The sequence below is a fragment of the Giraffa tippelskirchi genome, chromosome 8 (genome assembly GCF_054371585.1).
Source record: "Giraffa tippelskirchi isolate mGirTip1 chromosome 8, T2T-mGirTip1v1.2.pri, whole genome shotgun sequence".
NCBI lineage: Eukaryota > Metazoa > Chordata > Mammalia > Artiodactyla > Giraffidae > Giraffa > Giraffa tippelskirchi.
In genome coordinates this window covers 95,077,775-95,091,466 of record NC_137282.1, presented here as the reverse complement: position 1 = coordinate 95,091,466, position 13,692 = coordinate 95,077,775, and the positions used below count along the sequence as shown (strand labels likewise).

At 41.3% G+C, this 13,692-nt stretch overlaps 2 protein-coding genes across 6 annotated transcripts in view; one reads left to right on the top strand and one right to left on the bottom strand.

The window, feature by feature from the left end:
* The window catches only part of PLPP1 (phospholipid phosphatase 1), a 103,930-nt gene extending 90,684 nt beyond the window's left edge, over positions 1 to 13,246 (top strand). For all 3 annotated transcript variants that reach the window (XM_081517795.1, XM_081517794.1, XM_081517793.1), the window contains exons 4-6: positions 519 to 576; positions 10,501 to 10,677; positions 11,448 to 13,246. In XM_081517795.1, coding sequence (XP_081373921.1) covers positions 519 to 576; positions 10,501 to 10,677; positions 11,448 to 11,579 — 367 coding nt within the window. In that variant the 3' untranslated portion in view covers positions 11,580 to 13,246. The remainder of the gene's footprint in view (positions 1 to 518; positions 577 to 10,500; positions 10,678 to 11,447) is intronic.
* MTREX (Mtr4 exosome RNA helicase) overlaps positions 11,797 to 13,692 on the bottom strand; it is a 95,590-nt gene continuing 93,694 nt past the window's right edge. Inside the window, exons 26-27 of one of the 3 annotated variants that reach the window (XM_081517786.1) lie at positions 13,423 to 13,555; positions 11,797 to 12,090 (exon numbers count right to left, since the gene is read on the bottom strand). In XM_081517786.1, the coding sequence (XP_081373912.1) occupies positions 12,009 to 12,090; positions 13,423 to 13,555 (215 nt within the window). In that variant the 3' untranslated portion in view covers positions 11,797 to 12,008. The remainder of the gene's footprint in view (positions 12,091 to 13,422; positions 13,556 to 13,692) is intronic. The other 2 variants (XM_081517787.1, XM_081517788.1) reach the window with 2 other exon arrangements.

Here is a 13,692-nt window from a genome sequence, read left to right as displayed (position 1 = left end):
CTGGTACAGGACTATCAGTGCACAATTTAAAAATTGTCAAGCAAAAGCACTTAATCTGGTAGAAATCTAAGGCGAGATGCTAAAATATCACTTTAAAATTATTTTTTTAAAAGTACTCAACTAGTGAGTATTCCAAAGAAAGTATTTATTCCTGTTATTCAGGGACACACCCTTCAAGTGGAAAATAAAACTTAAATTATGGTCATGTAAGTTTTTATGTGAAAAACTCAGGCCATTTATGCTGGTATAGCTTGTCACGTTTTCCTTTAGAAATGCTTGGCAAATTTGTCAGTGACTCATTACCCATCCTGAAAGTATCAATAAAATGATACTGTGTAGAAATCAGACCTTGGTCCCTCCTAGGACTCTTTAAAGTTCCTGTTTAACTGTCCTCCTACCCCACCCTTCTAATGGTAAGAGGAGGGAGCTATATACAACGGGAAGGTAAGATTTATGAAATAAAAAATATTCGCGGCCTCTCGGAGTGAAGATTAATGTTTCTCTTCTTTTTCTTCTAGACTGTCCTTTTATTCGGGCCACTCTTCATTCTCCATGTACTGCATGATGTTCGTGGCAGTAAGTACTTTGGGTCTGTTGATGGGGGGTTATGTGTGCGGGCACTTCATATGTTCGGGTTTGGTGTTTTCTCCTGTGTGACTGCCTCTGACATGCTCATTGGCCTCACTGCCCAAGTCAACTGGAAGCCACTGCTTGTTGCACTAAGTTCAGAAAAGGAGTGGATGGCTGCCTGGACTCTGCCAAAGCCAGTTACAGTTGTTTGAAATGACTTTTGTCCTTCATTTAGAGGAAGAAGACAGGTGCCTTGTATAGCAAGCTGCAAATTGGCAACCTTCAGGATAAGAGGGAGTCTTTACTCTTGAAGCAGACAAGTGGTCAAGGCTACTTGTCACTTTTCTGACAGTGGTAGAAGCCTAAACAGATCAAGTCTGCAAGCCTGGTGCTAAGAATTAGGTGACGTGTCCCCTTACTTTGGGCTATGTTTTCTGAAGAGGTTTTCTGGAACATACAGACAGCTCCTGCACCATCTCAGCAGGTCACTGCCCTGAAATCCAGGCCAAGGTGGTGCTGCTGCTCCTCGTAGCCTCTCCCTGAGCTGGAGCCCTGGCCTCACCTGCACGGTGTGGGTGCTGAGCGGCCTGGCTTTCCCCGCGTGGGGGCTGCTGGGGTGACGAGTTCTGATTATTGGATGTGAAGGCAGCTCTGTTGCTCTCATCTGAGCAAGTCTTATTTTCCTAACACTTTGGGAAACATTGCCCAGACTGCTTTCCACAGACTAGAAAGGTTTCAGCTTCAGGGAGAGCCAGTTGCTGCTTCAGGAGCTTGTCATCAGTACAATCTGAAGGAGCAATTTTAGTTGCATTTGTATTTACAAAGTCAGCAGTGAAGAGTTAGAGAAGACCGGCACCCATGTTTTGCATATTAAACTCGAGATGAATGTATATCGAGAGCAATTAGTGGAAGACCGGGCTTTAGGGCACTACAGGGGGGTTTCAAAAGTCAATTTAATTGACTTATTTTTATCAATCCTCTGTCTCTTTATGTATGAAATTATCAAAATTTGGTGGGAAAAGGAGATCTCTACCCTTACAGATCAGCTGTAATTTTTCTTTGTAAGTGGACTTGTATATAGTTGTGCTGTGTAAATTTGCTGTTATCTGGCTATTTCCAGTTACCCTTTCCCCTCAGATCACAAGTGCTGTATGATAATTAAATCTATGTTGTAGAGTCAAGATTCATGATGTGTACTGTTAAGATTACCCGCTTAGTTACCCGGAAGTTACTTGGTTTCATTTAGGAAAAATTTAATATCAGTTTTATCAAAATCTTACTTTTATTTGAAAAAACTAAACTCCAGAAATTAAAAGAGCATAAATTTTATAAAATGTAAAAATTGCAGATGTGTTACATAAAATTCAAATCCACAACTTCAAAACCTTTTCAGTAGAGCTAATTTTTGGCTTCTTCAACATCTCTGGAAATTGCAAGGCTTTCATCATGTGTTAATTGTGTGAGGAAGAAACTGTACTAATTCAACAAAATTCAGAACTTCCTTTTTAAAAAATACCCAAATGTTTCTGAAATTGTGCCATGGGAAATGTGACTTATTTGATGGTGAAAGTGAAAGTCGCTCAGTCATGTCCAACCCTTTGTGACCCCATGGACTGTTCTGTCCATGGAATTCTCTAGGCCACTGGAGTGGGTAGCCTTTCCCTTCTCCAGGGTATCTTCCCAACCCAGGGATTGAAGCCATGCTTCCAGCATTGCAGGCAGATTCTTTACCAACTGAGCTATCAGGGAAGAGCTATTTGATGGTAGTAACAACAAATACTGTTCAGTTCATTTATCTTACTAGGAAAAGCTACCATTCTTCCTAAAGGGAGATACCATTTTTTTTTTTCTTTTTAAATAGTGCGTGGGGACCAGGGGGGAAGGGAAAGGCTGGAGTTATTAACATATCCCAAGAACTTTCCCCAAAGCAAAGTTTGTGACTACAATGAATGGCTTTTGAATGTTTGTATGCCCCAGAGCCAGACACCACCAGGGCAGCTTTTGTGGTTTGTTATTCACTTACTTGTGTGTCAGTATCTTTAAGTCCTTCTTTATGAGAGAGACCTAAGAATCTGAGGTTGGTTGATACTGAAGATGATTTGCTTTTACACTACTGTTTTGTCTCTTTCTGATAGCCCCCCTGACAGAAGAGGGATGACTGCCACCCTTTCACAGATGGGGAAATAGGGGCTTTGGGGGGATGCTGCTAAGGTCTATAAGCTCTCTGGGAATCTCTTGTTAATCAGGCTCTCTTGCTTTGTTGATTACTTGAGCTGAACCCTAGTCCAGTTATTTTGAAGGTCAGGTGATACAGATCTCTGAAAGTAAGATGGCAACATGTAACTTCAACCCACTCTTTAATTTCAAAGAATATTCTCAGATGTATCATACTCTAGACCTTATAATTATTTTTGCTCTTCTTTGCTCCTTTGACCTTAAAATATCTGTATATTTGCTCAAACAGAAACATTTAATGAGCTTTTTTTGTGAAATATGAAATTAATATTGGAGGATGAAACTATAGAGGGCCTTGATGGCTAGCCTGCCCTGGGGACACCCAGGAACAAACGAAGAGGCAAATTAAGGATATATGCAGAGGGCAAATTACCTCAACTAGAGTTTGGTAATTGGGTCTGTATAAGCCATTTAGATGTACAGGTATAATGCAACAACAACAAATTCAGATGAGGTTTGTCGTAGACCAAGAACTCTGGAGAAGCAGGCAGGCTACAGCAGCCACACACTGGGTTTCACTGACTCTGAGGAGTGGAAATACTGACGTGATGTGGATGTAGGCTCTAGCTTTTATTTCAGCCCCTGAATACACGGATGTCTCTTTGCTTACCAGCTCTCGTATTTATATACAACACTTAACCACTACCCACCACCCCCCGCCCCTGCCACACACACATTCCTTAGGCAATGACTCATCTTGTTCTCCTAGGCATCTTGGCATCGTGGGTCAGTCCCAGATTTGGAAGGAGATGTAGTCATTTAAATCCTGAGGATAGTCTTTGATAGCCAAAGCTTCCCTGTCAGTTCCTGATACCCAGAAATTAACTTCTAGTTAAAAATGTCTCTTAAAATACCTGACCATTGTTCTTCTCTAGCAGGAAACCTGCACACCCTATAATGCTAGGAGTTAGCCCCCTGAAAAACACCTAGGTTGGTGGGGGCAAAGGGCAGGGCTTCTTTCCATGCAGCCAATTGATGTGCAACTGACTTTGACTCCCCTTGACTTTGACAAATGCCAGATTCCAAATTGACTTGATTGTTCAGGAAAAGAGGCATGGGCTGAAACCATCCTTTTTTCAGTACAGTAAGGAATATACAGTTTTTCCCAGCACTGTCATAGGGAGACTGTCACCCTAGATTGCTTGTATCACTGCTGTTATAGAAGTTTGTTTGTAAATTACTACGATTGCTTATATCACTGCTGTTAGGAACTTTCTGTGTAAATTACTCCAGTGGGAACCCAAGTACCTCTCAGTGTCTGTGCTTCAGCTCGGTCTCCCTCCCTGTCACAGCCTGCCTCAGAGCTGGGCCTTGCCCCCGCTGTGTTCAGGTGGTGCTTGCCCTCCCAACTTAAGGAGGGATTTGAGGTTTAATTTTAGGAATTCTGTGAATCTTAAAGATGGTGAAACTAAACTCTAGAGAAGAATAAACTAAGGCATGGCTTTCAGTGCTCTTCTGGCCAGGTCTCTCATCACATGGACGTGGAACCAGTGTACTTGGCATGGTCCAGGCCAAGGTGTATTTCTTTGTTTTGAGCATGCTGTTGTTAGTCTAGTTCAGAGGTTGGCAAATTTTTTGTCATAGGTCAGGTAATATTTAGGCTCTGTAAACCAGGTGCAATCTCAGTTGCATTTTTTTTTTTCAAATCAGTCAGTTCAGTCACTCAGTCGTGTCTGACTCTTTGCGACCCAATGGGCAGCAGCACGCCAGGCCTCCCTGTCCATCACCAACTCCTGGAGCTTGCCCAAACCCATGTCCATCGAGTCGGAGATGCCATCCAACCATCTCATCTTCTGTCATCCCTTCTCCTCCTGCCCTCAATCTTTCCCAGCATCAGGGTCTTTTCCAGTGAGTCAGTTCTTCCCATCAGGTGGCCAAAGTATTGGTGCTTTCAACGTCAGCATCAGTCCTTCCAATGAACATTCAGAACCGATCTCCTTTAGGATGGACTGGTTGGATCTCCTTGCAGTCCAAGGGACTCTCAGGAGTCTTCTCCAACACCACAGTTCAGAAGCATCAATTCTTCTGTGCTCAGCTTTCTTCATAGTCCAACTCTCACATCCATACATGACCACTGGAAAAACCATAGCCTTGACTAGACGGACCTTTGTTGGCAAAGTAACTTCTCTGCTTTTAAATATGCTGTCTAGGTTGGTCATAACTTTTCTCCCAAGGAGCAAGCGTCTTTTAACTTCATGGGTGCAGTCACCATCTGCAGTGATTCTGAAGCCCAAAAAATAGTCTCTTAGTCTCTGTTTCCATTGTTTCCCCATCTATTTGCCATGAAGTGATGTAACCAGATGCCATGATCTTAGTTTTTTCAATGTTGAGTTTTCAGGCAGCTTTTTCACTCTCCTCTCTCACTTTCATCAAGAGGCTCTTTAGTTCTTCTTCACGTTCTGCCATAAGGGTGTTGTCACCTGTGTATCAGAGGTTATTGATATTTCTCCTGGCAATCTTGATTCCAGCCTGTACTTCATCCAGCCCGGCATTTCTCATGATGTACTCTGCATATAAGTTAAATAAGCAGGGTGACAATATATAGCCTCGATGTACTCCTTTCCCAATTTGGAACCAGTCTTTTGTTCCATGTCCAGTTCTAACTGTTGCTTCTTGGCCTTTTCATACTGTTCATGGGGTTCTCAAGGCAAGAATACTGAGGTGGTTTGCCATGCCCTTCTCCAGTGGACCACGTTTTGTCCCAACTCTCCACCATGACCCGTCCGTCTTTGGTGGCCCTACCCAGCATGGCTCCTAGTTTCATTGAGTTAGACAAGGCTGTGGTCCATATGATCACATTTCAAATAACTGTTTAAAAATGTGAAAATAAGCCCTTGACTCTAGTTGAAAATTGAATGGAGGGACCCTCTTATTTTAAGAGTAAATATAGGAAACCTCGTTTTATTGTGCTTCAGTTTATCATGTAAATTGAAGGTTTGTGGCAACCCCGCACCAGGGAAGTCTGTTGGCACCATTTTTCCAACAGCATCTGCTCACTCTGTGTCTCTGTGTCACATTTTGGTAATTCTCAAAATATTTCAGACTTTTTCATTATTATTGTCCTATTTGTTATGGTCATTTTTGGTCTTTCATATTAGTGCTGCAAAAAGATTGCAACTTACTTGAAGGCTCAGATGATTGTTAGTACTTTTTAGTAATAATCTATTTTTAAATTAAGGTATATACTTTTTTTTTAGACAAAATGCCACTGCACATTTAATGGACTGTACAGCATAGTGTAAACATAACTTGTATATACACTGGGAAACCAGAAAATTCATGTGACTTGCTTTACTGTGATATTCACTTTATTGCAGTGGTCTGAAACCAAAGCCCCAACATTTGCAGGTATGCCTTAATGCAGGTATGCCTGTATTAAGAGACTTTATGAGGCAATAGCATTTTGTAGTTACGTGTTACCGAGTCAGTTGAGGAAAGGCAGAAACAAACTGGTACCTTACTCAACAATTTAACTGAATTTTAAAAATGAGATTGTATAACTATAGCTCCTTTAATGGAGGATATTGGTCAAGTCCATAAGGTCTCTTCAGACTCGTTTCTGCTGACTGGAACTAGGCTCTGCACACACAGTGGTTGTACCAGATTGGCTCTGAGCTCTTGATTCGACTCAGTCTTAGCCACTGGACCGCCAGGGAAGTCCCCCAGATGGTTTTAACCAGCTCACACAGTGGAACTGCTGACCGGTTGTGGGCAGGGACCTGCCTACATTCCTTAGCCACCTGGTGGTGCTTGCCAAATCGTGTGTGACAACCCTTCCAACTCCACGGACTGTAGTCTGCCAGGCTCCTCTGCCCACGAGATTTCCCAGGCAAAAATACTGGGTTGCCATTTCCTTCTCCAGGGGATCTTCCCAACCCAGGGATCAAACCTGCATCTCTTGCGTCTCCTGCATTGCAGGCGGATTCTTTGCCAACCGAGCCATCAGGGAAGTCACCTGGAGCCCAGAACAAAGATCTGACCAAATCTTGACCCAAAGGCATTTCACCAGGGAACCTTGACTCCTATTTGTTTCAACATGTCATTTAAGAAAAACAGCATCAGAAATACCACTGATGACAGCAGTAGTAGGGTATCAACCTGCCACAGAAACCATGACAGCAGGTTTAATTCTGATTATTACAGAGTTAGGATTCCAAAGAAAACAAGGTTTTGCTGTTGCTGTTTAGCCACTAAGTTATTTCCAACTCTTCATGACCATGGACTGTAGCCCTCCAGGCTCCTCTCCATGGGATTTTCCAGGCAAAAGTGGAGTGGATACCATTTCCTTCTCCAGGTAGTCCCTGTTTTCAACCTGCCTTTTTATGTCAACAAGTCTTCCATTGCTGTCTGGAGTTCTGTGGATTGCCCTGCTTACAAAACTGGTAGCTGCATGTTTTCACCCTTTGTTCCTCTGCTGTCCTGCCCTGGGCTTCCTGAGTCTGTAGTATCACAGTATGAAGCCTTTGCTTCTGGGGAGCACCTTAGTGAAGTGCTGCAGGTTGCTTTTGTCCTGCCAGAACCTTGTCTTTTATTTCTAGTTGTGACCTTTCTACTTCACCAGAAAGTTGAATTTCCACTTGTCTCACTGGCCACCTGGTATTTTACAGTGTAGCTGCCACTCTTCTCCATTTTCTATTAAATGGCTCGTTCCTGTCTAACCATAGCTTTTGTTTGCCAGTAGCCTATCATGTATCTGTTAGGTACCATTTCTACAACTTGTGAAAAATAAACAGTTCCTTCATAAATAAATCCCAGAACAAATGCAGCCCAGCAGATTTCTGGGCCAAGTCAGTCACAGGTCATACTCTGTGCCCTCTCGTAAAGTAAGGCAGGGTTATGTGGTGCCCTTCAGTTTTGTCTGTGGATTGGTAGTTTCCCCCAGTGGGGTAATTTGAAAATTGTAGATGCTACCACTGAGCCAGCCAGTCTGGTACCATACACAGCACTGGATATAGAGTTCCGGAAGTTCTAAATCTTAAGATATAAGCAATTGAATGCTTTCCTTCTTGTAGTACATACGCGATTAACATATTAATGTGTAGGGAGAAGGGGAAGAGTGGAGGTTGCAAAGGCAACAACGGTTACAAAGCCTTTTTATTCTCAACTCTGGCATTAAAGCATGAGCAGTCCCCATAGCTAGTTCTAATACAGCAGTGCTGAGATATATCAGATATTCAGTTTCTCTGATACAGAGAAAGATGGAGGAATAGAGACTTGTTTTTAAAGGAACATATATGCTTTCCTATCCCCTGTCAAAGGACAAGGAGTAGAATAGAAAAAAATATATAAATCCACAAAGTCAAAGAATGGAAAAGGAGACAATAAGCAAGAGGTAAAGATTTTGGAAAGCAGTTATATGAGTGGTAGGAGGAAGCTGAATCTCTAGTGCCTCAAGAGGGTGGGAGCTTAAAAGATCTGCACTGTGGAACCTGAGAAAGGCTTAGGAAGTGGAGCCCCCAGAAAGTCAGCATTGTACACTTTCTTGGACCTGCTTATGTAGGATAGATTTTCGGCTGACAACACGGGAGGTCAGTTGTCAAGGTCTAGAGTTCAGGGCATGTCAACCATGCAACTCAGGTGACCCAAGGTTCAGCAAACTCAATGTGTTTACCTCTTGGGGGTCTACTGAAACCAAAGTCCTCACAGGGAAGAGCAGGGCTAGAGGTGGTGCCCGCCTTTTGCTACATCAAGTGCCCTGGACCCACAGATACAAAACAGGCATATAGGAAGCCCACTCAATTAGCCAGTCTCACTCAGAGCTGAGAACTGTTCTGTAACTAGAGCCTTTACTCAAGCCATGGCCATTAGTCCCCAGAAGAGACGAACACAGACTCTATTTAATTAGGTACTTAGAGGGGAAAGATTTCACCTAGAGTATACTGCAGTGTGTTTGGTTATTGATCCACAAGCGAATGTTATTTTCACAGGGATACTGAGGAAGAGACTGGGACAAAATAATAATACTTAACATATGTGTGTGGGCTACCTAAAGTCAAAGTCAGAGTTCTTTGGAAGAAACAGAGGGATTTTAGAATCCTAATTGAGGAAGAACCTTGAAAGTCCTGAGTTTCCTTTATGTTGGAAGTATAAAATAAATCCCTAAGGCCATTCGAGAGTTGTTTTCTACTGTGTTCCTAGCAGGGATGGGTGCAGTTCTCCCTAATATGTCTGCATTCATGTCAAGTATTTGTAATTCCTAACTATATGTTTTTATAGTCTAAATAACCGATGCCTTTAACCATCATCTGAAAAGATAGCTTAACAGTAACTAGAAGAGAGACAACTAAACTTTTGGATAACATACAAAACTTGGCCCCTAGTTAAAGAACTGTTTTCCTTAAAATGAACAAAAAATTTCCAGTTAGAACTAATGAGGTGAATCTTATCTGCCACGACTGCGGTACCTAACTGGCTTCAGCTAGCACATGCTAAGTAACTTTGCCCCAACCAAAACCAAATATCTTACCACCTCCATAATCTTGAGACAAGCCTCTTACTCTGTACTTGTTTATAGCTTCAACAGCAGCAAACAAAAAAGGGGAGAGGAGCTCTGCAGAAAGCCAGTAGCACTTCAGCCTGTTAATGAGTTCAACTCAGTTAAACAACTGGTATGCTCTTTTAGGATTAGATGTTTATACTATAAAGTACTTGATAAAATTAGACAACCTCTGGGTCTTTGCCAGGTGCTAACAACTGAACACGCACAGCAGTGCCCAGAGAACTAGGAATGGACTTGTCTATCTACTTTAAATAGGCAGGGTCAGTGGGCATAGCCACGTAAATTTTGTTCTGCAGACTGCATTTAAGTAAGTGTATGAGCCATAAATTACTGAACAGAGTTTTTAAAATGAATATTAAGAATTATATTATTAGATAGAAGTTAGGGGGGAAAAAAGACCATATTTGCTGAAAGGTGTTCATAGGAAACTATTCCAGATTTCTTCTTTATTTCAGTCTTTGGGGATGCACCAAAGCCAAGGGCGGGCTGACACAGCAAAGGGGAAATTATCAGGTCTGATTAGTGTATGGAAAAATCATAGACCTTTAAAGGGTACAGGTGCTATTGAAAGAATACTCTTACTGGATCAGGACTAAACTACAGACTGTATTATTTACTTAGGCAGATTATTGTATTTACTTATAAATACAGATTTATTTAGTCTCAGTCACTCATGTTAAATAATTTGAGACTAGAGGAACTCTCAAGTAAATTGTTTGGGTGAATTAAGCAAACTTAGTTCCTAAATAGGCTGGGCAGAAAATACAGTAGCCTGGCCCAGGGTAAGGGCAGCCTGTGCTCAGAGCACTAGCAGTTGATCCCCAGACTCTGAACTAATGACCACTGTAACTCAAAATGGAAGGGAAGGAGCAGCCCTTGAATCCTAATTTATAAACACAGAAACGCTTACCTTATTTATAATTTGGAGAGTGGTCTAATTAGATAGGTAATAAATTCTTGTAAACTGTTATTAGGGCAATTTGTATTTTCGTTTTATTTTGGGATTAATTTTTAGGTATTCATGAGTACAAGAATGCTTGCCTAAAGCCCTCTTCCATATATAATAACACTGATTAATGATTATTAATACTTAATGCTATCATTTTAAACATCAATCCTTTAGAAATGTGATATTTAATATAAAATATAGTCTTCAGTTGGTATAGTAAACTCTTTTTTTTTCCCTTTTCTATTAGCTTTATCTTCAAGCCAGAATGAAGGGAGACTGGGCAAGACTTTTACGCCCTACACTGCAATTTGGACTTGTTGCTGCATCCATTTATGTGGGCCTTTCTCGAGTTTCTGATTACAAACACCACTGGAGTGATGTGTTGACTGGACTCATTCAAGGAGCTCTGGTTGCAGTATTAGTTGTAAGTATACATGGCAGCAGCCTACATCTTGAAATTGATAAACATTTGGATAAATAAGTAGAAAAAATGTTCCAATGAGAAAACTATGTTAAGGCAGAGAATGTGGCTCAATAATTGCTACTGGGTAAGGACCCCAATGTTATTAAAAGTCAAATAACCTAGCTTATTTACTTTCTGCAGGAGTTATTAAAAAAATTTACTGTTTTTTTTTTTTTTTAATTGTAAAAAGCCTTGGGTATAAAGTTTTCTTTTTGGTATAAATTGAAAATAACTTACATGAAGAACGATGCTTTTTTTTCATTAAGGGCTGGCTGGCAGAGTGAAGCTTTTTGCCCAAGACATAACAAAGCAACTCTCAGAATGTCTTTAACAAAAATTCCTGTTAGCCACTAATTTGTTGTTGCTGTTTAGTCACTGAGTCATGTCCGCCTCTTTGTGACCCCATGGACTCTAGCCTGTCAGGCTCCTCTTGGCCATAGGATTTCCCAGGCAAGAATACTGGAGTGAGTAGCTACTGCCTTCTTCAGGGGCCCTTCCCGACCCAGAGATTGGACCTGCATCTCTTGCATTGCAGGCAGATTCTTTACCACTGAGCCACTGGGGAAGCCCAGCCACTAATTTATTGGTACCCTTAACTTGTACCCTGTAATGTATATCCTTTTACTTTTTGCACACTGCTTATTGCAATTTTATTATATGGTTTTTCAACTTATTTAAAATTGTATCATTTACTACTCTGCCCCATTCTAAATGTTACCTGTTCTACATAGGCTGTATATGTATCAGATTTCTTCAAAAAGAGAAATTCTCCTTTCAAAGAAAGAAAAGAGGAAGATTCTCATACAACTCTGCACGAAACACCGACGACGGGGAATCACTATCGGAACAGTCACCAGCCTTGAAGGTGGCAGAGTGCCCAGACGAAGCCAACCTGCTTCCTAAAGAAATATGATTACAACTAGAAGGCAAGAGGAGGCGTCTTTCTTCCCGGTGTACACGCCTTTAAGGGACTGCTGCTACTATACCTCTTGGATGCCTACTTTACCTGTGTGTATATAGTTACATTTAACACAATAATTATCTAATAGCTCTAAGTTCATTAAAAAAATTTCAACGGCCTTTCACTAAAACAATGCCCCACCTGTACATTTTTTATTAAAAAATGTAATGCTTATGTACAAATGTGTATGTAATATGCTTTCTTAGAATGATGCTTGATTTAAATATAATACATATTAAAATGTTTCGGGACAACTGTCTTGAGATGGGAAAACCAAATCAATACTTATAGGCATTTGTAGTTGATTGTAATCAGACAGGTGGAGAACAATTTACAATTCCACATTCCTTAGCTGACTGTTTATAAGTAGAGGCTGGCGGCAAACACAATATCTCTCTTGATTTTGGTGATTCCTAAGAGAAAAGAAAATATGATTTAAATTTTCAAGACCACAAAGAATGTAATGCCCATCCACTGGGGTTTTTAACAATTCTCATTAAATTGGTGAGAGGGCAGTTTGGAAAATACAAAACCCTTGCTGGTCTGAAAAGCACCTAGAGGAGTTCATAGCCATCTCTGCGAAATGAGAAACTTCAAAACCAGACCCCTGTCCTTTCGAATCCTGACTCTAAAGTACCTCGTGTGGGGGGGGGCTAGGGGTGTCCAAAATTATTTTAAAAGACTTGGAAGGAATAATCTGTCAAAAGAAGTTAGTTAACCAAAAGCATGAATTTTCAGCCTGTGGAAGGCACTATATTTCAGTTACCATGTGAAATTCTTTCTGGGCTCAGGCAGGACAAACTTTTCAAAAATGTGTAGACTTAAACCCACAGTGATTAAATAGGTCTGCTCTATTTAACAATGTTGAAAATGTAAGCCAGTTTCTGCAAACGTCTTAGAACACTAAGTAGATAGCAAAATCAGTAGGTTTCACTGTGGGCAACCAACTCAGAGCAGCACTGTGTCTGCTATTTTTTGGTGTTTTAAGTCCATTTTCTTGGCCAACATACAGATGGCATGAAATTATCTGCAAGCATGTGTGCCTCCCCCCATCACTACCACCATGATCTAGCCAGCCTTTCCTGAGTTGGTCTTCCTGCTTCCACCGAGCTAATCTACAGGCTTGCCTACAGTGCACCAGCAAGAACTGCCTTGTGAAACCCATGCCAGAGCACACCACTCCTGTGCTCAAAACCTCCAATCACTTCAGAGGAAAAAGCTGAGTGCTGGGGCCTACAGGACCATTCTTCTTCCAACCCCTACTGTTCGCCTCCCTGTTCACTGTGCTCCAGCCACACTGGCCTGTTGCTCAAGGACATCAAGCATATATGGAGGGACTATAGGCCATCATATCCATCTTTCAATTCTCTATTGTCTCTTCCTTTGTTTGTATCACTACCTGATGTATTTTAATTGTTGACTTGTTTACTGTCCACCTCCCTGCACTAGAATGTGAGCGCCATGAAGGCAGGGGTTTGTGTCTTTTTGTTCACTGCTGTATTCCCTGGTGCTTAAACCAATGCCTGGCACACAATAAGTGCACAATAAATATTTTGAGATTTTTATCTATATTCATTTACAAACTGTTTCCAACACACACTGACATTTTCTTTGAATGCTACTAGGTGGCCTGTCATGGCAATCCAGTGAAGAATATCTGAAAATGTTCTCCTAGGTTGTGGTCAAGAGGTCAAATCTCAACAGGATTTACCAAAATTACTAGAAAAACCTTATGGGTTGGATACTGACCTTCTGCAAATTTATTTTCCAGCTCAGTGTTTCCAATGGCTTTTGCTGCTTGACACATTTGTCGAAGTAGTTCTTCCAGGCGCCTCATACAACGAATTATGCTGCCTGGACAGAAAAGGAAACAAATCACTTGTAATGTGTAAATAATCAGGAAAGGCAGAACTTTTGTTAAGACACAAGGAAGGCGAACATGGGATGATTAACCGATAGTCCTCTGAGGAACTTCTACTGCATTAAATCAGTAGTAAACTTGACTAGTGACTGCT